Below are 25,876 nucleotides of genomic sequence, written 5' to 3'. Positions count from 1 at the left end.
CCCCCCCCTATACCAAATTTTGTTTGGTTAGGGGGGGGGGGGTAATAGTTTTGACTTGATGTTTTGGTGTATCACAAGCTAAAACGTCAAGACTGCATGACTACCATGAAATACTATTATTAGACTTGATATTTAGGTGTATCATAAGCCAAAGATCAAGACTGCATGACTACTATGAATTACTATTTCAAGACTTGATATACAGGTGTATCATAAGCCTGAGGTCAAGACTGCATGACTACTAGGAAGTACTATTTCAAGACTTGATATTTAGGTGTATCATAAGCCAAATATTAAGATCACATAACTACCATGAAATACTATTCCAAGACTTGATATTTAGGTGGATCATAAGCCAAAGATCAAGACTAAATGATTACTATGTACTTCTTAAATTATTAAAACACCCTTTATCCAATGCTAAAGCCCAAATATGGTTATATCATCAGGTCACATGTTTACCATATAGTGTAAAAATGTTTACCGTAACATGTCAAAAAGTTTACTGTAACATGAACATTAGCTAAATATAGATAATTGTAACCATGGAAAATCCCACTGGGATTTTTCACCGGTTAACTCAACCGCCGGTAAACTCAACCGCCGGTTAACTCAACCGCCGGTTAACTCAACCGCCGCCTAAATCAACCGCCGGTTAACTCAACCGCCGGTTAACTCAACCGCCGCCTAACTCAACCGCCGGTTAACTCAACCGCCGGTTAACTCAACCACCGGTTAACTCAACCGCCGGTCAACTCAACCGCCGGTTAACGCAACCGCCGGTTGACTCAACCGCCGGTTAACTCAACCGCCGGTTAACTCAACCGCCGGTTAACTCAACCGCCGGTAAACCCAACCGCCGGTTAACTCAAACGCTGGTTAACTCAACCGCCGGTTACCATATCTATATAAATAGGGTACAAACATTAATCCACCATTCTGCCTCTGATGAAGGTCCTTTATGGACCGAAACCGGTCAGGCTATCAAACATCACCAGGCGCTGTTAATTATGTGTATTGGTATATACTATATTTTTATGCTTTTACATTTTTCTCACTGATACACATAGTTAATATGGCTTCTACTAACGAAAGCTCCATGGAGCTAATGTGTTTAGAGACTACTTATGTCAGTACACCTTTCCTATATTGCCTATTGATTTTTCACTGGCATAGGAGCTCTAAGCGTAAGCCTAGCGATTACCTGAAATTGATGTATATATGTAATACCTACATTACAAACTTAAGGTGTTGAAAACTTTTTAACACTGAGGATTAATATTCATCTACCTTTGATCTTGAAAGGAGTACTAAAGGCTTAAATGAAGCATTCTCAATAAGAACCCCCCCCCCCCCTATACCAAATTTTGTTTGGTTAGGGGGGGGGGGGGTAATAGTTTTGACTTGATGTTTTGGTGTATCACAAGCTAAAACGTCAAGACTGCATGACTACCATGAAATACTATTATTAGACTTGATATTTAGGTGTATCATAAGCCAAAGATCAAGACTGCATGACTACTATGAATTACTATTTCAAGACTTGATATACAGGTGTATCATAAGCCTGAGGTCAAGACTGCATGACTACTAGGAAGTACTATTTCAAGACTTGATATTTAGGTGTATCATAAGCCAAATATTAAGATCACATAACTACCATGAAATACTATTCCAAGACTTGATATTTAGGTGGATCATAAGCCAAAGATCAAGACTAAATGATTACTATGTACTTCTTAAATTATTAAAACACCCTTTATCCAATGCTAAAGCCCAAATATGGTTATATCATCAGGTCACATGTTTACCATATAGTGTAAAAATGTTTACCGTAACATGTCAAAAAGTTTACTGTAACATGAACATTAGCTAAATATAGATAATTGTAACCATGGAAAATCCCACTGGGATTTTTCACCGGTTAACTCAACCGCCGGTAAACTCAACCGCCGGTTAACTCAACCGCCGGTTAACTCAACCGCCGCCTAAATCAACCGCCGGTTAACTCAACCGCCGGTTAACTCAACCGCCGCCTAACTCAACCGCCGGTTAACTCAACCGCCGGTTAACTCAACCACCGGTTAACTCAACCGCCGGTCAACTCAACCGCCGGTTAACGCAACCGCCGGTTGACTCAACCGCCGGTTAACTCAACCGCCGGTTAACTCAACCGCCGGTAAACCCAACCGCCGGTTAACTCAAACGCTGGTTAACTCAACCGCCGGTTACCATATCTATATAAATAGGGTACAAACATTAATCCACCATTCTGCCTCTGATGAAGGTCCTTTATGGACCGAAACCGGTCAGGCTATCAAACATCACCAGGCGCTGTTAATTATGTGTATTGGTATATACTATATTTTTATGCTTTTACATTTTTCTCACTGATACACATAGTTAATATGGCTTCTACTAACGAAAGCTCCATGGAGCTAATGTGTTTAGAGACTACTTATGTCAGTACACCTTTCCTATATTGCCTATTGATTTTTCACTGGCATAGGAGCTCTAAGCGTAAGCCTAGCGATTACCTGAAATTGATGTATATATGTAATACCTACATTACAAACTTAAGGTGTTGAAAACTTTTTAACACTGAGGATTAATATTCATCTACCTTTGATCTTGAAAGGAGTACTAAAGGCTTAAATGAAGCATTCTCAATAAGAACCCCCCCCCCCTATACCAAATTTTGTTTGGTTAGGGGGGGGGGGGTAATAGTTTTGACTTGATGTTTTGGTGTATCACAAGCTAAAACGTCAAGACTGCATGACTACCATGAAATACTATTATTAGACTTGATATTTAGGTGTATCATAAGCCAAAGATCAAGACTGCATGACTACTATGAATTACTATTTCAAGACTTGATATACAGGTGTATCATAAGCCTGAGGTCAAGACTGCATGACTACTAGGAAGTACTATTTCAAGACTTGATATTTAGGTGTATCATAAGCCAAATATTAAGATCACATAACTACCATGAAATACTATTCCAAGACTTGATATTTAGGTGGATCATAAGCCAAAGATCAAGACTAAATGATTACTATGTACTTCTTAAATTATTAAAACACCCTTTATCCAATGCTAAAGCCCAAATATGGTTATATCATCAGGTCACATGTTTACCATATAGTGTAAAAATGTTTACCGTAACATGTCAAAAAGTTTACTGTAACATGAACATTAGCTAAATATAGATAATTGTAACCATGGAAAATCCCACTGGGATTTTTCACCGGTTAACTCAACCGCCGGTAAACTCAACCGCCGGTTAACTCAACCGCCGCCTAAATCAACCGCCGGTTAACTCAACCGCCGCCTAACTCAACCGCCGGTTAACTCAACCGCCGGTTAACTCAACCACCGGGGCCCGGTTGTTCAAAAGGCTGGATAAAGTTATCCACAGGATAAAGTCTGTATCCATGGGATAACTTTTGTCCACTGGACAAATCCGGTTGTTCAAAATTTGTCCAGTGGATAAAATAGCTTAACCACGGACAAAATTTGTCCAGTGTCTGAGGGTTCGGATAAGTTCTTATCCAGAGGCTAAATATGGCTGCCCATATGTTGTATGATGTGTAGTGAACGTATAAACCACGCATGAATAGTGAATTTCACGGTGAACCATATATATATAGAATTTCAGGCTAGGTAAAGATTTTCTGAAGCTAGCATAGAAGTTTAAACAATTTTGCTTTATGATGATTTGAAAAGACCTACCCAGAGAAATTATTGGAACGTAATCATAAATGAATATAGACTAATAACTGGTTCACACTTAAACGCTGCCTATACGCATTTTGTTTCATAATTGACAAAATCGTCGCATCGGAATGTTTTAATCTCCGTTAGCACTTTTGTGGTTTTGTGAAAAGTGCTTTCTTTCACGTCCGCATTTCCATCAAGTATGGCATGCCAAGTAAACATTTTCAGGCAATTTTTTAATATAAATTACAGAACTGTGAATAATAACATACATTGTAATTCATGACATAAGAAGACATCATGTGACAATTTTAATTATTTAATTGTGTAAGCGTAAGTAACAATAATAGAGATCAACAAAATTATTAAACACTTTTATGATCTAAATTATGTATCTTGAGTATTTTTTTTTGGTTATGGTGTTGAATTTATTTATTGGACTTATGATAAGTAATTGTACCCCGCCTTCCTGTTAATCTTTTTCAACGACAATGCGTGCTACCTCGAGCTCGTATTTCTTGTTTGCAAATTTTTCTTTACTACTATCGCGTATTTACTTCATAACAAGCTGTTTTATCGCGTAATTACAAAATATTTATCGAGTAATCACAAGAAAACTATCGCGTCCAAAAAATATTGAGATCAGTAGTTTGTTATCTCGTTAAAACGAGATAAGTATCGTGTAATAACAGGAAACCTATCTCGTTATTATGAAATAAAAATTAAACTGTTGGTTTTCCTGTTTGAATGGTTTTTCTTTCAATTCCGTATTTTAGAAATTATTTCTTGAAATAAAACCCAGTGGCCAAGAATAAAGGCATAATCTGAATTTTGATTAATGTAAACCTAGAAAAGCGCTCCGAACGCCAAAAAAATATGAAGAGAATCAGATATGTTTATTTGCCTATTTTTTTCTGAATTAAACTGAAACACTTTCATTTTAATATCATTTTGGTACATGACGTTAATTGACACTTGGGTGTACAGGAATAGGTGTGTTTTGTTGTTTAGTTGGACATGTTGTACAGTTGAGATTTCCCATCTATATTCCACTATGAGCTCCTTATTCAAAAATAAATGTTGTCACCAAATGCTTTGTAAAATAGAACACAATCATAAACGCTTATTATATATGTTGGTCACTTTACAAAGTGACGCGAGCGTACTGTTTTACCTGTGTCCATTTGACCACCCGTCCCTCACGTAATCGGTATATAGGATGTAGCTTTGGGTTTATAAAACTTATTTCGAAGTGCAACATTTTCTTTATGTCAACTTGAAAAAAAATATATATATACCAAAAGTGCGCATATTAGTAAAACTTTTTTAAATGACAGTTTGCTAAATTTGGTATTTTGAAAAATATATAAAGACACGCAGAGCACATAGTCCGATTTCCTCCTTCTTCAGTGTGTAATTTCAAGATGGACATTTTATAATGTACCGAGTGTTTTACTTATAGAGGATGCATGTATGTTCTCAGATTTTTTTATTGTATTTTTTTTTCACGAATAACAGAATGTTGAACTTTAATACAGTTTCAATTTTGCAAAGTTTGTCTGCAACTATGCATACTACCCAAACGTTTACATCATGCAGATAATATACTAGTACTATATTAAAAACATGTATTATTTTTCTTTCACTTTTACAACTGACGGAATGTTTTTATTAGTAACGAAATTCGTCTTTTAGACACAACATTTTCAAATTGTATTGTATTGTCCTGAACAAGCCTGAAATATTTGCCACTGCACATTTGCAACCTTAAATCAATCAATTTAAATTGTACTTGAAAATAACTGTTCACTCAATAACATTTTTGAAGCAGAATATGCACCCTGTTAGTTGGAAATAAAACTAAATCAGTAAAATTCATAGGAAATTTACGAAACCCGAAAGGGAAAATGAAAACAAAATAACAAACACCATTCAGATCCCGTTACATGTTTTTTTCAATACCTCTCAGATAAAAGCACGTTACTCTTTATTAAGTAATGTCATCCTTTTTCTGCAAAATTGTATGCATATCGGTTAACTTTGAAGCAATTTATCTAAACAAACAAGGATGGTGACATGTGTCTCTATACATTCACGGGCTCACAAAAAAATCCTTGAAATTGTTAATTTTTAGTCTTTCTCCATATATAAGAGATCGTAATAAATTAGTGACGAGGTTCGGAATATTTTTTTTGTTAGCATGCCATTTTTGTGAATTTTCTGCGACTGTCATACAAGTGAAAGGTTTGACTAGCTATAAAACCAGGCCCAATCCACCATTTTCTACATAAGAAAATGCCTGCACCAATTCGGAATATAACAGTTGTTATTCATTTGATTAAGGACTTTCCGTTTCAATACAATAGGGGTCGTTATTTTTGTTTGTTTTTTACTTTTTATTAGCACTTTTTTTAATCGTTTAATTAACTCATTTATAAGATAATTGTTTTCTTGCTTAATTTTAATAATTTTAATATACATTTTTGTCTCCTTTTTTTTATCCCTTTTCTCCTTTCTCCTGCCCCTTCTCTCCCTTCTCCTGCCCCTCTCTCCCATGCTCCCAATACCCTGTCCAGGCCCTCATTAATATACAGTTTTGTAAATCATTTTCGCAATCAATGATAATCATTGCCATAAATGTTAATTTGGCATGCCATACTTGATAGAAATGCGGACGTGAAAGAAAGCACCTTTCTTAAAAGCGTCAATGAAGATGAATCCGGGATGAATCGCCTAGAATGTACATTCCAGGGCGACGAAATCGTCATTTATTAAACAAAATACATGTTTTTCAAGGTAAAGATGTACTAAAATTAAAGAATATTTATGCAAAAGGTGTTCCTGTTAAGAAACCACCATTCCTCAGAGATTACATTCTAAACAAAGTTTTGCAGTTTTTACGCTACAAAAGACATGTTCATGCTTTGACATGATTTACGTCTATGTCACAGGGTTCTTAATATTGAAATTTTGTATAAAAAAAAAAGGAATATTGTTTTAGTATGAACAACTTATCAAAAAACTTTATTCACATCCCTAAATGTCTTTGAAGTTTATCACAGCTCCTTCTCATTTTGGTTAAAATTCGACGGTCTGCTTAAATGTCACTTTTAATCCATGAATATTAGATACTGGAATATCCTGTTTTCCTGTCTCAAATATGTTTAATTTTAGTCCTAAGGAAACTAGCCATTATCTAGCATGAAGATAAATCTGTCGTCGGATCCCACTGAATACTGGAAATCCTCTCCGGTCTGCAGTTCGTTGATTTAATGAAAACTACGAGAAGCGATTAAAACGCCGATTTGTTTTTAAAACTGTTTTATAAATGTTTGACTTTGAGCGTACTATGTCACACTTAAATATTTGAACTGCATCAACATATATATTCAATGAATTTCTGGTATATATCATTGTGGGCCGTTCATAGTTTAATATACAAAAAAAGGTACATGTATGAAAAATGCCATTTTCTGACTTTTCGCGAATCTTGATGTACTTTCGGAAACAGAGCTTGAATAATATCACTAAAGAGTTCTCTGGTTATGGGAGTTGTCCTCCGGATAGCATTTTGTCCAGTGGATAGCTGGTCAATCCTTAACCAGTTTTTGAACAACACAATTTAACCTCTGGATAGCAATCCACTGGATAAACATTTATCCAATGGACAAGCTTATCCAGTGGATAACTTTATCCAGCCTTTTGAACAACCGGGCCCGGTTAACTCAACCGCCGGTCAACTCAACCGCCGGTTAACGCAACCGCCGGTTGACTCAACCGCCGGTTAACTCAACCGCCGGTTAACTCAACCGCCGGTTAACCCAACCGCCGGTTAACTCAACCGCTGGTTAACTCAACCGCCGGTTACCATATCTATATAAATAGGGTACAAACATTAATCCACCATTCTGCCTCTGATGAAGGTCCTTTATGGACCGAAACCGGTCAGGCTATCAAACATCACCAGGCGCTGTTAATTATGTGTATTGGTATATACTATATTTTTATACTTGGTTATTTAATTTGCTACGCTAAATCAAGAATGTGTCATACCTCATCATGAATTTGTTTTTAAACTGAAAATATTTTTTTTGTCCATTTATGGTTATCATGGTTATGTTTAGTCTATAGAATCTATAACACTACACATAGTGCATAAAAGGGATACCGCTGATTCAATATTATTCTTTGGATATTAACTTTTTGTGGATTTCATATATAAAAAAGAAGATGTGGTATGATTGCCAATGAGACAACTATCCACAAAAGACCAAAATGACACAGACATTAACAACTATAGGTCACCGTACGGCCTTCAACAATGAGCAAAGCCCATACCGCATAGTCAGCTATAATAGGCCCCGATAAGACAATGTAAAACAATTCAAACGAAAAAACTAACGGCCTTATTTATGTAAAAAAATGAACGAAAAACAAATATGTAACACATAAACAAACGACAACCACTGAATTACAGGCTCCTGACTTGGGACAGGCACATACATAAATAATGTGGCGGGGTTAAACATGTTAGCGGGATCCCAACCCTCCCCTAACCTGGGATGTTTAGCTAGATTAACCGTTAATTTACATGTCCCAATTTTCGATAGGCTTATATTACATGTGTATATGCAGACTGGCAATTTCAAGAATTTTCAATGTAAATACAATTTTTCTACTATCCACAATAAATGGTTATGATGAATATAAATGACCCACAGTAACAGAAATTACCAAGAATGTAAAACAAACAACACCAACACCGAAGTACTCTGGAAAAAAGATGCATACAATGAAAGACTAACAACAATTAATGAACAACACCTGGTTCAGATAGTTTGACTTTGTTCTGACATAGTTTTACTTCAGAACCTAGCCTTATTGCTTATCTATACAAATTGTAAATAAAAGCATTAGTTAATGGTCACAATCTCCCAATGTGTTTGTGTCTTTGATAGGACAAGTACAACATTATAAGTTATATGGTTCGCTACTGACCCCCTACAGATCCATAGAGGGTTAGTAAAATTCATAGGGGGTGAGGCCGGAGGCCAAATCCCCTATGGATTTTATTCACCCTCTATGGTCCGTAGGGGGTCAGTAGTTAACCGTATAACGAATTTATCGCACGCTGGACTTTTTCTGCTGCGTTATGATAAAAATAAACAATGAATCACAACAACATTAATAGATGACGTCACCATTAAAGCGTCATGAACCCCCTATGAAATTTACTAACCCCCTACGGTCTCATAGGGGGTCACCATGTGACGCGTTAAACCAATCACAACGTGATATTTTACCTGCGGTGCGATAATTATGTTTATATTAATAGTAATACACATTTATCATGTTTTAAAGATTTGTCAGTACTTTATGTACAATTTGTATGACAAACTTGAAACTGTTAATCATCTTAATTTTCACAGGAAGAACTAGATAAAAAAGTACTAGCATTTCAAAACAAGAAGTTAGCCGAGAGAATCGAACAGAGAAAGAGAGCGGAGGAAGAGTTAAGAAAACGAATTGAACAGTTGGAGTTTAGACAGAGAACTGATGATGCTGTGTTGATGATAGTAAATCGTTACTGGAATCAGGTATGTTGGGGAACTTCATAGATATTGATGTATTTTTTTTGTACTTTTAAATGATTATCTAACTGTATCTTTCAAATGGATCCTGTTTATAGTTACATTTGTTATCTGCGCTGAGACTTGAGTGACTTGATAGAACTAACTTATTTTAATGGTCAATTTATTGGGAACATTTATTTTGCAATTTACAAAACAGTCAATAGTTATTTACCAGGTTATTGGTTTGTTAACTGACTGAAATACAATTAGAAACCACATCTAAACAAAACTGCTCTTTCTAAACAATAACACAGTGAACAAAGTTGGATTGTAGAACCAATACAAGATGGTGAACTACATCATGATAAATGTTAATTGTTTTCATCCTATTTTTTTCCTTTATGAAATAATGTCTAGCCTCATGATCATGTATTTAAAATTTGCTAACAATTGCCTGTAATTATATGTACAATTATTGAAAAAATCATGTTTTGTTTTATTGAATAAATATTTTATATAATTTTTTTCTACACACCATTTCACTTTGATATAGTTTGAACAACAGGATATATAGCTTTTTAAAATGTACATAATTTTTTACTTGTCTATCACAATTCATAATTCCAAGATATCTAGTAATATGTTTATTGTTTTGTTTCCAGTTAGATGAAGATGTGAGAGTTCTATTACAGAGGTTTGATGCAGAAACTGCTGATGAAGATGAAACAAAAAGTATGACTACATCTTTCAATTAAAATATGTTCAGTAAAATTATATAACTTCAAACAAACAAAACGAAGGAATATTTAAGAAAAAAGTACTTTATACCACTTATAAAGAGCAATAGGGTTTAATAGTTTCATAAAATATCACAATTCTTTCTTTGAATAACAATGATATATTTAGAGAATATCATATGGCGTTTTCAATATCGCATCTAATTATTGTTAATCCATTGTAATAAAAATTCATAATATTTAAAATAAAATTTGTAGATTTAGCTAACAAAGTCCTTATATTTGTATAAGTAACTTTAGTTTATCAATGTTTATAGTGGAAATTTTTTTAACTTTTAATAAGCTACAATTAAAAATTGCTTGCTAGTGCCTCTCTGTGATTAATATTAGATAACTCTGGTTAGATTTCCAATCTTTTTTTTATCTGGTTAATTTCCCAATCACTCTATCATGAAGGGGAAATAAATAATTTCACTTTCATTTATAGTTTTTTTTCAAAAATGATGAACGGTTCTTTATATGGGTATGTAATCATTTTAAACGTTTCAAATTTATGAAATTATATTCGTACATCAATGTTTTTGATACACCAATAACAAAAACTGAAATATATTGAATTTATACATTTTGTAATTATTCAAAATTATATCAGAAACCTATACTTAATTATAAAATAATGAACCTGTTAAAGGGAGACAATACTCACATAACTTTTTTTCGAATCGGCACATAATACAAAGGAATGTCACTCTTGCATACAAATGGCACATCACTATAATTGATTAACTGTGCATTCGTGCTCCACCTTCAAAGAAGATTCTAAATTATAAATATAACCAAAAGTTGTTAATCTATAGGATAGTGAAGAAATGAAAGCTAACCTACTTTGAAAAATATTTCTTTGAAATTTTTTAAAACTTCCTCAGAAAAATGCTTGAACCACGTGCACTTGACTTTCATAGCTCATAATTAACGTTTTAACACTATTTTAATAAAGTAGTAAAAGATTAGTTGCTTCTAAAAGTGTAAGACGCAACTACATGTTAAAATCCGACTAAATACCGATATCCAGATATCGTCAGGGAAATATGCTATATAATAAAGTGTCATTGATATGGCTTTTTAGCTCATCTGGCCCAAAGGCCCAAGTGAGCTTTTCTCATCTCTTGGCGTTCGTCTTCCATCGTCGTTAACTTTTACAAAAATCTTCTTGTTTAAAAAATGTGTCTGATGACCCCATTCGCTTACCAAAATGGCTGACATTGCTAAAAATAGTACATAGGGTAAAATGCAGTTTTTGGCATAAATCTCTGAAACCAAAGCATTTAGAACAAATGTGAAGAAGATGAAATTGTTCATAGTGTCAAGTTCTATCTGCACTGAAATTTTCAGACCAATCAGGCAACCTGTTGGTTTGCTACCCCTGAATTGGTAATTTTATGAAAATTTTGCAGCTTTTGGTTATTATCTTCAATATTTTTTTAGAAAGAGATAAACTGTAAACAGCAATAATGTACAGCAAAGTAAGACCTACAAATAAATCAGTAAGACTAAACTGGTCAATTGACCCCTTAAGGAGTTATTGCCATTTATAGTCAATTTTTTACAATTTTCATAAATTTTGAAAATATTTATAAATTTTTACAAAATATTTTTCTCTGTAAATACTGCGTCAAGTTCATTGTAAATAGTTAACTGTAAGCAGCAAGAATGTTCAGTAAAGTAAGATCTACAAATTCATCGCCATCACCAAAACACAATTTTGTCATGAATCTATCTGTGTTCTTTGTTTAATATGCACATAGACCAAGGCGAGCGACACATGCTCTTTAGAGCCTTTAGTTTAATATTGCACACTGAATCAAGCCTTAACCAAAATAATCTCTGAAGCAGAGCTCTTTGGATTATATGAATTTCTTGGGTAGATACATATGTGATACTGAAAAAAACATATGATATTCTCTATTTAGTAGAAAGGATATTCGTTTTACTTCTGTCCTCATATTTTTTTAACAAAGATGTCTTTCATACTTTTATTTAAAAAAAGAAGCTTGTCCGATTACAAAGAAAAAGATCATGTAAACAGAAAAAAGGGAGAAATAAGAAAAATAAATATAAAAAATCTTTCAATGCAGTCAAGCTAAAAAAAATTTCATGTCTTCCTTTTTCATGTCAATACCTTTCTTCTCTTTCTTAAAGTGTGGCAAACAATTGGTAATACAAAAATTACACATATATATTATTTACTATTATTTCGTAAAATGATTATGTTTTGTGCTCATGTTCTAATATGTTTCAAAACTTAAAATCATTTTAGACGAAAGTGACGAAACAAAAGCATTCCTTACACTGCTTTCAACATGGGACAAGCAAGAGTTGGAACAGAAACTCGGACAGAGGGTGGAATTCTCCAAACGTGCTATTGGTAAACTGCTGCAAGCTTTTGACAGGCTGCTACAGAGAAATGAAAAACTCCATAAGTCTATACAAGAAAAAGTTGAGAAAGATGCTAAGGAGGCTCTAGAACTGGGACCATTGAAGAAAGAGACTGACATTAAAAAAGAATCAGAAATTAAGAAAGAGAAGAAAGATATTGATATTAAAAAGGAGGATGTGAAGATGGAGACTGATGATCAACAAACAGAAGAAAAGAAAATGGAGAAAGGAGATGGGGATGTTAAACCTGATATGGAAGGAGCAGGTAATTATATATATAGTAGTGTGGTACAATAAATTCAATAATTATTACGTGCATTTGTTATTATAATTTGTCATTTTAGACTAAACTGTGATTTTAATTTTGCCATATTGAGAAAAAATCAGTTTAATTCATTTAAAAAATTTTGAAATATGAGTTTCAATTATTGCAATTATAACCCTGTTGCAATTTTCGCAATAAAAAAAACATTGCAATAATTTCTGAATTTACAGTATACAATTGGTAATACTGTAAATAAGGAAATTTTGGTGCTGGGGTTGAATCAGTTTTTTCCCAAGCATGCAAAATGCATGAAAATATTCCAGGTTGATACAAATTATCAATTTTTATAGGAAATGTGTATTCTGTCATTCACAACAAGATTTAAACCACTCGGCAAAATTTATACATTGAAATTATTACAATGAAAGAGTCTAATTGTTCCATTATCTTCTTTTATATTTGTTATTAGTTTTTACATAAAAGAAATATTTTGTTATATTTTGTCTTACTTCTTTTTGTAGCTCAGTTTACAGTCTTTATTGTTACAGACTTTTCTAAGATTCATAGAGACAATATTGTTCATTTTCTATTTCCTAAATCTTATGGCAAACTTCAAACTAAAAAAACATTCCTTATCTTCGAGATTGAATTTCTTTAATTGTCAAGTAACATGGTATATACAGATTTGAACTGGAATGCTAATTTCTTTTAAGGTGATTCTCAAGGTCAGCAGGTGAAAAAGGAAAAAACAGATGAACCAACTGAACCCAAAGATGAAATGAACGAAGCAGAAGACATGCTATCACTTAGGGATACAGTCAGTGATGAAATGACAGAGTTACAAAAAGAAAACAAGCGTCTGCATAGAATAGTGACAGACTTACACAAGAAACACCACGAACATTCATTACAGGTAAATAAATTATCTACCTATATGTAAGGTGTTTGATTTATAGGTTATCATGAGTTTTGCAAACGAGAGGCTCTTCCTACCCCTGAGATAAGATGTGAATGAGAAACAATCTCGGATTTGAAAGACCATTGATAATCTGTTTATCACTGTTTTCCTATGCAACATCAACGACATAGGCTCGTGATTTCATACAGTCTCCTCATACACTATTGAGGAAACTTATTTCACTGGAGTAGTGGGGTAAGAAAATTTATGACAAAAAAAAAGTTCAAAGCAAAATTTTAGAAAAAAGTGATAATTTGATGGTCAGATAAAACATGGTGAATATGTTAAAATATATTTACTTTTTCATGATTTTCGATAACATTTGGATATTTTCACCAAACATATACTCTTAAAATTATTGTCATCAAAACAGCCAGACAGCATTTAGGAGAAGTTAATAAAAAAAGTAAATCAGAATGAGATAGACAGGATCATGATCTTACAACCTACATACCATTAGAAATTATATTTTGGTTTTATATGAATGATGTACAAGACACAAATTTGAGGTTAAATGCAGAGTTAATTCCCCTTAGCTGTTAATAACTTTCTTGACCTGCATTCACAACAATTTACAAAGAATCTTGATTTGTATGTTCAAAGAATCGTGGTTTGTATTTTCAATGAATCTTGATTTGTATAATCATAAAATCTTGGCGACATTGAATTAATTATTTTAATCTTGTTGATTTTGTTTATAGAACAGAATTTGTTAAAAATGTCATGGAAACAGAATCAAATTTGTTTACATTATTCCCTAGGTAACAGAATCTCAAGACAAGTTGACAGCAGCTGAAACCGAGATTGCTGAATTGAATAACAAAATGGATGATTTAGAATATAACTTTGAGAAAGCCGATGAGAGAGCTTTACGGTTGGACAGACATCTGGCCGATGCTTTACTAAAGATTCAAAGTTATGATGATACTGGTGTTATACAAGAGGAAAGTGGAAGAAAAATTACTGGAGTTTCCAAGAAAAAGGTAACAATTCTTCCAAGATCTAGTAGATCTTATATAGAGTTCAAATTAGGTTGTGAGGTATAACAATTCTTCCAAGATCTAGTAGATCTTATATAGAGTTCAAATTAGGTTGTGAGGTATAACAATTCTTCCAAGATCTAGTAGATCTTATATAGAGTTCAAATTTGGTTGTGAGGTATAACAATTCTTCCAAGATCTAGTAGATCTTATATAGAGTTCAAATTTGGTTGTGAGGTATAACAATTCTTCCAAGATCTAGTAGATCTTATATAGAGTTCAAATTTGGTTGTGAGGTATAACAATTCTTCCAAGATCTAGTAGATCTTATATAGAGTTCAAATTTGGTTGTGAGGTATAACAATTCTTCCAAGATCTAGTAGATCTTATATAGAGTTCAAATTTGGTTGTGAGGTATAACAATTCTTCCAAGATCTAGTAGATCTTATATAGAGTTCAAATTTGGTTGTGAGGTAAATCAATGAGACAGCACCACATCAATAAATGGCATTTAGATAACGCCAAGATGCCATGTTTTGTTTTACCTTTTCCACCAAATAGGCAATCAGCATGGCCAAAGATAAAAATGATGGAAAGACAAAAACAAATAATACATAAAAAATCAAAGACTAAACAACAACAAACTTATACACATAACACATAAGTAACACAAAAATAATAACCACTTTTATTTGTTACAATTTTGCAGACAAACACTCAGTTACAAATATGTAGTTATAGTTCAATTAAGGGTCAAACTATTCAGATGTGGTAAGGACTTGTATGATTTATTGATGTATGTTTGAAAAAGTTTTTTCCTTTATTCATACTTAAAAACCTGTAAACTGCATGATTATCCTCTTTGTGTATTTCTTTTCAGTTTGATGAAATGTACAATGAATTAGAAGAATTCAAAGAGATATCAACCAATCGTCTGTCAGAACTTGAGAAATTGACCAGTGAGCATCAGGAAGCATTAAAAGAAATGGAAAAACTCAAAATGGATGTAAGCTTGGAACATATATTCCTTTTAATTAACTGTCGATTAAATGTAACTGTAAGTCCACAGGCTAAAGAAAAAATACAATGCAGAAAATTAGAAATAAAACAACTTGTATTATACACCAATTTGTAATGGATTAAAAATCTGCAAAGTGAGTCAATTGACAGGAAAAAAATTTGAATGCAGATATCACTGAGAAAAGGATTATAAATCATCATGAACAAGGTGTAATGTTTCAACAGTTCTTTGTTATGTGTTGTCTGTATTTAACAATTACTTCATTTGTGTTGGCCAGACACAGCAATTCTTTATTTTCCTCCTTGCAGATTTTCCAGTTTATTAATCGTCAATCATATTAATTGTCTTTCCTTGATGTTGTTGGTAAAGCTGAAGTAAATATAAATTTGTACTTTACAGCTCTTCTATAAAAGCATGCAAAGCAAACCTTTGATCAACTTGCTTGCTATGTTTGCTTGGATGTTTGCAAACAATAGGGAGGCGGAGTTTCAGTCCGTTTAATATATACTGGGATTTCATTGGACAATAAAAATTGACATGCAATGAAGTTAATGTTTATTGTCCAATCAAATTCCAGTATATAGTAAACAGACTAAAACAGACTACCTACATTTTGTTTACAAACATCCAAACAAACATAGCAAGCAAGATGATCAAAGGTCTGCTTTGCATGCTTTTATAGAAGAGCTGTAAGGAATTTTGATTGGTTGATTTATTGATGTTTGCTATATGTCGAGTGGCAAATATTTTATGTATGTTCAGGATAATAGGATGTTTGATTACATTTTTTTTAATACTTTTTCAGCTTATGCATCTTCCAGAGGAAGTTATTGTAGATACAACAGAGTATAAATGTTTACAGTCTCAGTTCTCTGTGTTGTATAACGATGCTTTACAGATCAGGACATCATTGAGTGAGACCAGGAATCTATTGATGACCAGCAAAAATACACATCTACGTCATTTAGAACAGCTTGAGGTATAGAAAATATTCCCTATTTTGTGTATATCATAAATACTTTAGCCACGTTTAAGCTAGAATTTTGAGGGTTTTAGTCACTTTTATGTGGAAACCTATCTTTCCTGGAAGCAGCTTAACTTGATAGGACTAAATATCAAAAGTTTGGTAAGGCAAATAAATACCAAAGAACATCTAATAAAAAAAATATAACATAGTTCAAGTAAATCAATGTTTTCAAATGAGTTCATTTCAGTTTTCATCTTTTAGTAGATTACATTTTTTTCATGAAACAACAAAAACCATTGCAAATTATGTGGTCGTTTGAACAATTTATTCCAATCAAAATTCCAACTGACAAATTCTATTAGTATGAAATAATTTGGAGGATCATTAATGACCCATTAGATCAGAATTATACCTAAACAAATAAGCTTGGAATCCTAAACTTGTCATCAACAAATTGACATGTAAAATTTCAATTTTTTTTTTTCCTTTTTACAAATTTAAATGAAAAATTGATCAGAACTGCTTGAGTCTTTTTGCAAATAGTTTTGAGTGGAAAAGTTGACGATCGCTGGCTAAATCACTGTATGTTATAAGTATCCAGTAACCACAAGTCCTACGGCCCATGCTTGTAAAATTGCTTTCAGGATTGTAAAATTTTTGTCTTCAAGCCAACAGATTCCAACAAAAATTTTCAAAAAATTGAGCTTCGGGCTTATGGACTCAAAAGTTAATCATGAAGGCTGAGCAAGGACATGGAAATTTTTTCACCTAATTTCAGCCATTTTGTAATAACTTTAAAGTTGGTGCCCTTTTTCAAAAAAAAAAATCAAATTAACACTAACAGCTGATTATTGCTCATACTCATAGCATCAACGAACTTGTTTTAACTGTTGCATCGCATTTACTTCGCATATTTTCTTACCATTTTCCTAAAATCGTTCAAGAGCAGTTAAGGGAAGGAAACAGTATGAAAATGAAATGATTTTAATGACTCAAAATGATCCATTTCTCAGACATCACTAACGTTTCTGTCGATTTTGAAGACAAACTAATAACCGGATGTTTTGAGACAGTACTAAAAGGAGTAATTCCGGACTCATTTCGGGGATATGTTTTGTTTATCAAATTGACAGGAAATCATTGGCTTTTTATTTTTTTACTTTTGATAGTGTTTGAATATTAATGATATTAGTTGCACTTGTTTTATTTAACATGAAATCATTTTGAATTTACGATTTCGAATCTAATCTGCGGAAGAAAATTGCACGCATGCGTATTACATAGAACATGTGTGTTAGAAGTGAAAAAAAATACTTTTTTAAAATTTTCTACGTAAATTAGATCAAAGTTTTAATTTAATTTTAAATTATAATTGACATTGTCTTAGCTGAAAAGTAATTAAATAATGAAGACAGTTGTTATGGAATTTTAATTTATTAACAATTTAGTTCTGAGCTTGTGATTAAGAGTCAGGGGTGAATTAAAAACACAGGTAAAGAGATTAGCAATCATTAGCCAATATTCCCCTGAGGCATTACAAAAGTTATTAAGAGGGCCCTCAGGATTATAACACTATACTGGAGTTGCAGTTTTATTACAGGAAAGGGATAACAAAATAAAAAACAAGTTCAAAATGGCGATGAAGAAAACCGATCTCAACGAATTGACCGAAATTTTACCCAAATCCCAATCTGTCGTTTAGGACAAATGGATTTCAGAATCTGTCATGTCTGGCATACATGACCGTTTCCAGACCCTTGAGGCTGAGTATCTATTTTTAAATATTTTAGAGTGATGAATTAGACTCCCAGAAAAGATTGAGAGCAGAATGTATACAGTTAGAGGATGCCTTAGCTCAAGTTAGAAAGGAGTATGAAATGTTGAGGATAGAATTTGAGCAAACATTAGCACAGAATGAACAAACAGGTAAAAAAAGAATGTAAAACCAATTAAAATCATCATGATAAAATTCTTTCATAATTGACCATTTTGATATGAAACACCTCGTAATGATTTAATTGTTTCCAATTTTAATAATTTACAATGAGATATGTTGGCCAAAAGATTTCAGTTATTGTCAGTCTGTTATTTGTTGATACTACCCAGCATCAGTGTTCTTTAATGCGCTTTCTGTGTAATCATTCATTTTCGTGGGTACCAATTTTCATGGATTAAGGTAGTCACATTTTCATATATATTTTATTTTTTGATTTTGCAAAGTGTGCATACATTTCTATAGACCAGGGCTCACGCTACCAGGCGACTTGGGCGAAGAAGTCGCCTTCCCGATCGTCACTTCGCTTTCCCCGACCCCCAAAAGCGAAAACAAGTCGCCCTGTTCTTGACGATAGTCGCTTTCAGTCGCTTCCGTCATCGGACATTTTCAATTTTTACCAAGTTGATGAAACATCAATTTTTTATTGAAAATTGAAGAAATTCAGACATAAACGATTCATTATCTTTAGAAAAGAGGTTGAAGCATTGTCTTCGCAGTGTGTAGCAGGTTATTTGATAAAAATACAACTTTTTATCACTTCGTGCATTTCCGCAAGTTACGGTGCTTGTTACTCGAAAACGTACATCAACCTCAATTTCGGCGGCAAAATAAGTTTGTTTCTTCATTTAAACGTGATAAAAGTTGCCTCCAGTAAATATTTAATCCATTTATTGCATTAAAAACGTCATGTTCCTTTCCAAATAACTTGTCAAACATCGTTTATTTTTGTAAATTTTCTTGCATTCGTCCGCCATTGACCGATTTCTAAACTCCGGATCTGAACCGGACCAGCTATGACCGAAATCCGTACTTTTACAATAATTACTACGGACGCACGGATGGAACAGCTGACAGAAGAATATTGATCCCAAAGGGAAAAATTACGCATTCCACACGCATTAAGAGACTTTTGGTGACATCTAATTGATTGGTGTATATAATTCCCTATATTTTTTTATGGATTGTTTCAAACTATTGATTAAAGTTGCTCAACTCTGAGACTATTATACTATAATATCAATATATTATGGCCCAGCTTAATAACTTTTATATTTTTTTTATGAGAAACACTGAATGTCATACACAAGATAATTTTTAATTAAATTGTAATTGATATATTATAATTTCTTTACATTTTTTTTTTTTTTTTTTTTAGTGCTAGATATTTAGTTGGTAGTTTCTCACAAGAACCTTAGTAAAACTTAAACAACTTTTACTTTCAAATGTTACTTTAATTGTATTTTTTTTACTTAGATATGAATTGAACAATATAAAAAGAACATTATTTACATATGGCCCTTTATACTATTGTAAAATCCAAACATTGTATCGCACCGCGCGAATGAGCACTTCTCTTTCAAATCTCACCACTTCTCCCTATCAGTTTCAAAAAGAGAAGTCACTTCTCCCTATAATTCTGAAGTAGTGTGAGCCCTGTAGACATGATAGAAAATTTGTAATTTGATGAATATTCAAATTTGTGGTTCCCATGTACCCACGAAATCCGTAAAAATTGGTACCCCATGAATAAAATGTAATCCACAATATATGACATGATTGACATTTTGAAGGCCTCATTCCAATAAAACTCATGACAAAATGTGAAACAATTCAAATCATCAGTCTGATTTATCATGACAAAATGTGAAACAATTCAAATCAACAGTCTGATTTATCATGACAAAATGTGAAACAATTCAAATCAACAGTCTGATTTATCATGACAAAATGTGAAACAATTCAAATCATCAGTCTGATTTATCATGACAAAATGTGAAACAATTCAAATCAACAGTCTGATTTATCATGACAAAATGTGAAACAATTCAAATCAACAGTCTGATTTATCATGACAAAATGTGAAACAATTCAAATCATCAGTCTGATTTATCATGACAAAATGTGAAACAATTCAAATCAACAGTCTGATTTATCATGACAAAATGTGAAACAATTCAAATCAACAGTCTGATTTATCATGAAAAAATGTGAAACAATTCAAATCAACAGTCTGATTTATCATGACAAAATGTGAAACAATTCAAATCAACAGTCTGATTTATCATGACAAAATGTGAAACAATTCAAATCAACAAGTCTGATTTATCATGACAAAATGTGAAACAATTCAAATCAACAAGTCTGATTTATCATGACAAAATGTGAAACAATTCAAATCAACAAGTCTGATTTATCATGACAAAATGTGAAACAATTCAAATCAACAGTCTGATTTATCATGACAAAATGTGAAACAATTCAAATCAACAGTCTGATTTATCATGACAAAATGTGAAACAATTCAAATCAACAAGTCTGATTTATCATGACAAAATGTGAAACAATTCAAATCAACAGTCTGATTTATCATGACAAAATGTGAAACAATTCAAATCAACAAGTCTGATTTATCATGACAAAATGTGAAACAATTCAAATCAACAGTCTGATTTATCATGACAAAATGTGAAACAATTCAAATCAACAGTCTGATTTATCATGACAAAATGTGAAACAATTCAAATAAACAGTCTGATTTATCATGACAAAATGTGAAACAATTCAAATCAACAGTCTGATTTATGCAAAAGCAATTATTGAAACACAAATATGACTGACAGAAAACACAAAATTAACGGCCTCTGATTTTGAACAGGCACGTATAGAATGTGGTATGTTTAGAGAGTTTTTTTCACATTCTACCCTCCTGTAATCTGGTAACGTTGGACAGTGCTGTAACAGCAAAACATAAGAACAAAGATCAACATATAATTTTCACCTTGTAGGACCTATTAATCAGGAGATGAGAAATCTAATTCAAAGTTTACAGAAACATAACCAACAGTTAAAGGCAGAGTCAAGTAGGAATAGAAGAAGATATAAGGAAACATTATCTGAACTGAACAAGGTATATAACATCTTGAGTCAAAAAATCTGGTGGCAATTAAGTTTCGACTTATAGTCTGGTAGTCATTCATTAAACTTGCAAAACATTAATGAGTAGAATATTTTATTTGAGTTCTTTAAATGTTCTTGCTCTCTAGCATTTGTACAAAGAAAAATTACACATAAATTTGATTATACCCCAACTGTGGGAGAAGTGGATATTTGGCTTTCACCTTGTCCTTCTGTGTCTTTCCATTCATTTGTCCTTCCGTGTCTTTATCCACCAAATTTTTCTGTCACATTTTTGTCATGTACTACGTATACTGAACAGAATGACTTCAAATTTGGCCAGCTGCATGGCAGTGATGAGTTGTAATGTTTGAACACTTTTCAGATCTCTAAGACACCAACTAATAACTTCATGTTTGACAAAACTTAGAATTTTTCAAAATGTTGAATGAGCTTAAAACTTTGTTGTCACACTCCAGTACTACTCAACAGAAAGACTTCATATTTAATCAGCAACTTGGTGGTGGATCTGTCCCGAACTGACATTCTGTCTACTGATACTTTGAATTACAAGTGTGGTTATGCTTAGCAAAACAACATGTTCATTCTTGTGTTGAGAAAAATCAAGCAGTAGTTCTGGCCTGGCGGTCATAAAAGTTTGGAGTACGATTATCGTACCCAGACTCAAAATTCAACCAATCAAAATACAAATTTTGTTTTCCCAATACTGAGTAAAGTTTTATGACCATAGGCCCTGAGATTTGAAAAACTTATCCTGATATGAGTAAAAAAAAAAAACATTTCTATTCACAATATACCACTTTCTTGAACTACCATGCCTAGTTGCACAAAATGTTTTTTTTATGCCCCACCTACGATAGTAGAGGGGCATTGTTTTCTGGTCTGTGCCTCCGTTCGTTCGTTCGTCCGTTCGTCCCACTTCAGGTTAAAGTTTTTGGTCAAGGTAGTTTTTGATGAAGTTAAAGTCCAATCAACTTGAAACTTAGTACATATGTTCCCTATAATATGATCTTTCTAATTTTAATGTCAAATTAAAGTATTGACCCCAATTTCATGGTCCACTGAACAAAGAAAAAGATAGTGTGAAGCTCAGGTTAAAGTTTTTGGTCAAGGTAGTTTTTGATGAAGTTGAAATCCAATCAACTTGAAACTTAGTACACATGTTCCCTATGATATGATCTTTCTAATTTTACTGTCAAATTAAAGTACTGACCCCAATTTCATGGTCCACTGAACAAAGAAAAAGATAGTGTGAAGCTCAGGTTAAAGTTTTTGGTCAAGGTAGTTTTTGATGAAGTTGAAGTCCAATCAACTTGAAACTTAGTACACATGTTCCCTATGATATGATCTTTCTAATTTTAATGCCAAATTAAAGTATTGACCCCAATTTCACGGTCCACTGAACATAGAAAATGATAGTGCAAGTGGGGCATCCGTGTACTATAGACACATTCTTGTTTTAGGGGTCATCCATAATTGTCAACCATTTTCCAAAGTGTACAAAACGTACACTTGGGGGGAGGGGGTTAAAAAAATCAACATTTTTACCGTATGCTTTTTTTTTTATTTCCAGAAGTTATTTCGTTTCCGTAGGGAAGGTCGATGTATAAAATCGAGAATTGGCTTGGGTGTGTTTCTCTTCTTATTTCTTCTTCATTATTTTCCCTTGATGATATTTATTTCGATATCATAATTTTCCTCAATCCGGATTGAACGATTAAAAGATCAAATCATATGAAAACTAAATCTTTCAAAAATGTAAACTTGTAAAAAAAATTTAAACAAAAGGTTTTCAAGAATTTCTCAGTACCCCCGATTGTCAATTTCACCTGCTTTATTATAGATCGTTATCGTTTCACTCTGTTTATTATAAACAAAACTGATGGAAACACTAAATTCTTTGAATGTTTAGATTTTGACAAGACGCCATTTTGTGAAAAGATTTTAAACTGGTCCTTCGATTAATTTCCTTGTAATGTATTCCAAAACAGTAAACCAGAAGTAAACTTATTTTTTTAGTATAAGCCTCCTTTAATTAGGAGCACCTCCATATGAAGTTTAACCTTAACCTTCAAAATTATCCAATATATGTACACGTTACAGTATATATACATAAACGATAATAGTGCATGAATGGCATATTTACCTTTTGAATAGAAATACAGGTGGGAAATTTAAAAACTTAAAATGTTTTAAAACATTACACTTTTATTGATTGCTGTCTTTAGCTCTGATTCCATCAACAACTGTCAATCCATACTTTACCAATGCAATATAACCATGCATTTCCCTTTCTTTGATTCTTAGCAAAGTTTATGTGCCCTTTTGTTAATCTTTTGCGTGCTCTAAGTGCTCTTTTTCATTGGAGTTCCCACTGTGTGATAGGGGAAACACTAATCTTTGAACTCTTTATTTTAACAAAACACAAGCATCACATAGATGTCATCAAATAAAACAGTCAGATATGTTTTAGTTTGTTTTCAATGCAAATTTCTATATTAAACTAAAATATAATAAACAGGATCTTCTTTTTATTAAGAATGATTGATTCCTCTCTTGAAATCTGGAAATGGTTGATGTACACTTTTTGAGGGAGGGTGGGGGGTCTGAAAAAGTGTACGTTTTGTACACTTTGGAAAATGGTTGACAATTATGGATGACCCCTTATCTGTTCTTATTATTTTATACATGATCCTTATATTATATAGATTGTAAAAATTCAATCCCCAGTGATGTTTGTATTAAAATGTTCTATTTGTTTCTCCTAATCTAGCTGAAGGCAGAGGTTGCAGCAGCTGAACAAAAATCAGCAGAAAACAGTGCAAAAAATACCCAAAATGCACCTGGTAGTAAGGAAGTAGAAGGAATAACAGCAACGCCATCTGTACCAAAAACACCAGGAACCCCAACTAAAACAGATACTCCTGAACTGACCTCCTCTTCCTCTCAAGATAAGGAGGATGAGAAAGATGAATTTGAATACAGAGAGAAAGGCAAAACTGATATAGAAGTTATAAAAGAATTGAGAGCTCAACTAAAGTACGATTTGTTCAGATCTTGTATTTTATAGTCTTGTATAGTTGATGACTGATACATAAACATATGAAAATACATTTACATGATGATTGATCTGTTGGTTATTCATAATGAAGTTTTTTTTAGCCAATTCTCATTAGTTTTAAAAAAAAACTCAATATGCGTATTGTCATTTTTAGACATAACTGTTTTCGTCTTAAGAAATAAAACATTCATGTTACTTTTAAATTCAGTTTGAAATTAGGAAGTAAACAAATGTATTTATAAATCATTTGAATAAGTTCAATGGTTGGATCCTTGTTTCTAAGTCTGAAATGAGTGAATTGTTTGAAGATTTTTTTTTAGCTTTTCCTTATAGCAAAAGTTTATTTATGAGCAGTAGGAAATTAAAATCATGAATAGTTTCAAACTAAGAAGGTCTGCAAATGTTATAGATTAAAATATGGATTTCGGAAAAATTACAAAATAGATATACAGTGTAACCTGCCTAATCTGACACCTTAGTATTCCAACATCCTGCTTTAACCAACACATTTTCATGGTTCCAAAATATGCCTATCCTTGCAGAAAAACCCTGAGTATTCCAACACCCTGCTTAATCTGACATTTCATTCTGGTCCCCCAGTGTGTCGGATTACATAGGTTTCACTGTAACTAAAATTGTTTTGTTCTCTAAATTATCAATTACATTTTTCAGAATATCTCAAGCTAGCCAAAGAGAACTGAAGTTACTGTTAGACATGTATAAGAGTGCTCCAAAGGAACAGAGAGATAAAACACAGGTCAGTTTATAATAATATATATAATAAGCTTTACATACAACACCATTGTTTGAGCATTTTCCTAAACATATGTTTTGAATTGAAAATTCTTAAACAAAATACAGTGAAACCTGTCTAAACTAAACCTCAACAGGACTTAAGATTTTGTTCTGTTTTGGCCGATGTTTGTTTTAATCAGGTTCACTACGCATTTTAAAAGTTTGATATGACTGGACTTAAGAACATGATGACTGATTTTTGGATTGATGCAAGATTCAGTTAAGACAGGTTTCACTGTACAAATTATTTTCCCTGCAGTGAGATAAGAAACTGTTTTATACATTTTTTTGTGATATCTATTTTAGAACTGTGTATTATGGGACATTCCTGTGACAGTATTGCTGCACATTCCTTATTGACATCTGACTTAAAATGGTAGATTTTAACAATTCAAGACTTTTTGTTAACTTTTTGTAATATCAAATCAATTATCTTTACCGTATTGAACAT

The 25,876-nt window shown here is 32.7% G+C and overlaps 1 protein-coding gene across 2 annotated transcripts in view; it reads left to right on the top strand.

Annotated features, from left to right (window-relative positions):
* LOC139527983 (E3 ubiquitin-protein ligase Bre1-like) overlaps nucleotides 1–25,876 on the top strand; it is a 40,379-nt gene that overhangs the window by 6,149 nt on the left and 8,354 nt on the right. For both annotated transcript variants that reach the window (XR_011665498.1, XM_071323731.1), the window contains exons 3-13: nucleotides 9,150–9,317; nucleotides 9,956–10,025; nucleotides 12,348–12,731; nucleotides 13,445–13,644; nucleotides 14,451–14,672; nucleotides 15,550–15,675; nucleotides 16,496–16,669; nucleotides 18,448–18,583; nucleotides 21,440–21,561; nucleotides 24,343–24,608; nucleotides 25,303–25,387. Coding sequence is in view for 1 of the 2 variants with exons in the window: in XM_071323731.1 (XP_071179832.1) it covers nucleotides 9,150–9,317; nucleotides 9,956–10,025; nucleotides 12,348–12,731; nucleotides 13,445–13,644; nucleotides 14,451–14,672; nucleotides 15,550–15,675; nucleotides 16,496–16,669; nucleotides 18,448–18,583; nucleotides 21,440–21,561; nucleotides 24,343–24,608; nucleotides 25,303–25,387 (1,953 nt within the window). In the remaining variant the exon portion in view is untranslated. The remainder of the gene's footprint in view (nucleotides 1–9,149; nucleotides 9,318–9,955; nucleotides 10,026–12,347; nucleotides 12,732–13,444; nucleotides 13,645–14,450; nucleotides 14,673–15,549; nucleotides 15,676–16,495; nucleotides 16,670–18,447; nucleotides 18,584–21,439; nucleotides 21,562–24,342; nucleotides 24,609–25,302; nucleotides 25,388–25,876) is intronic.

Source organism: Mytilus edulis, chromosome 6 (assembly GCF_963676685.1).
Source record: "Mytilus edulis chromosome 6, xbMytEdul2.2, whole genome shotgun sequence".
In the NCBI taxonomy this organism is placed as follows: Eukaryota; Metazoa; Mollusca; class Bivalvia; order Mytilida; family Mytilidae; genus Mytilus; species Mytilus edulis.
This window is presented reverse-complemented; position numbering and strand designations above follow the sequence as displayed.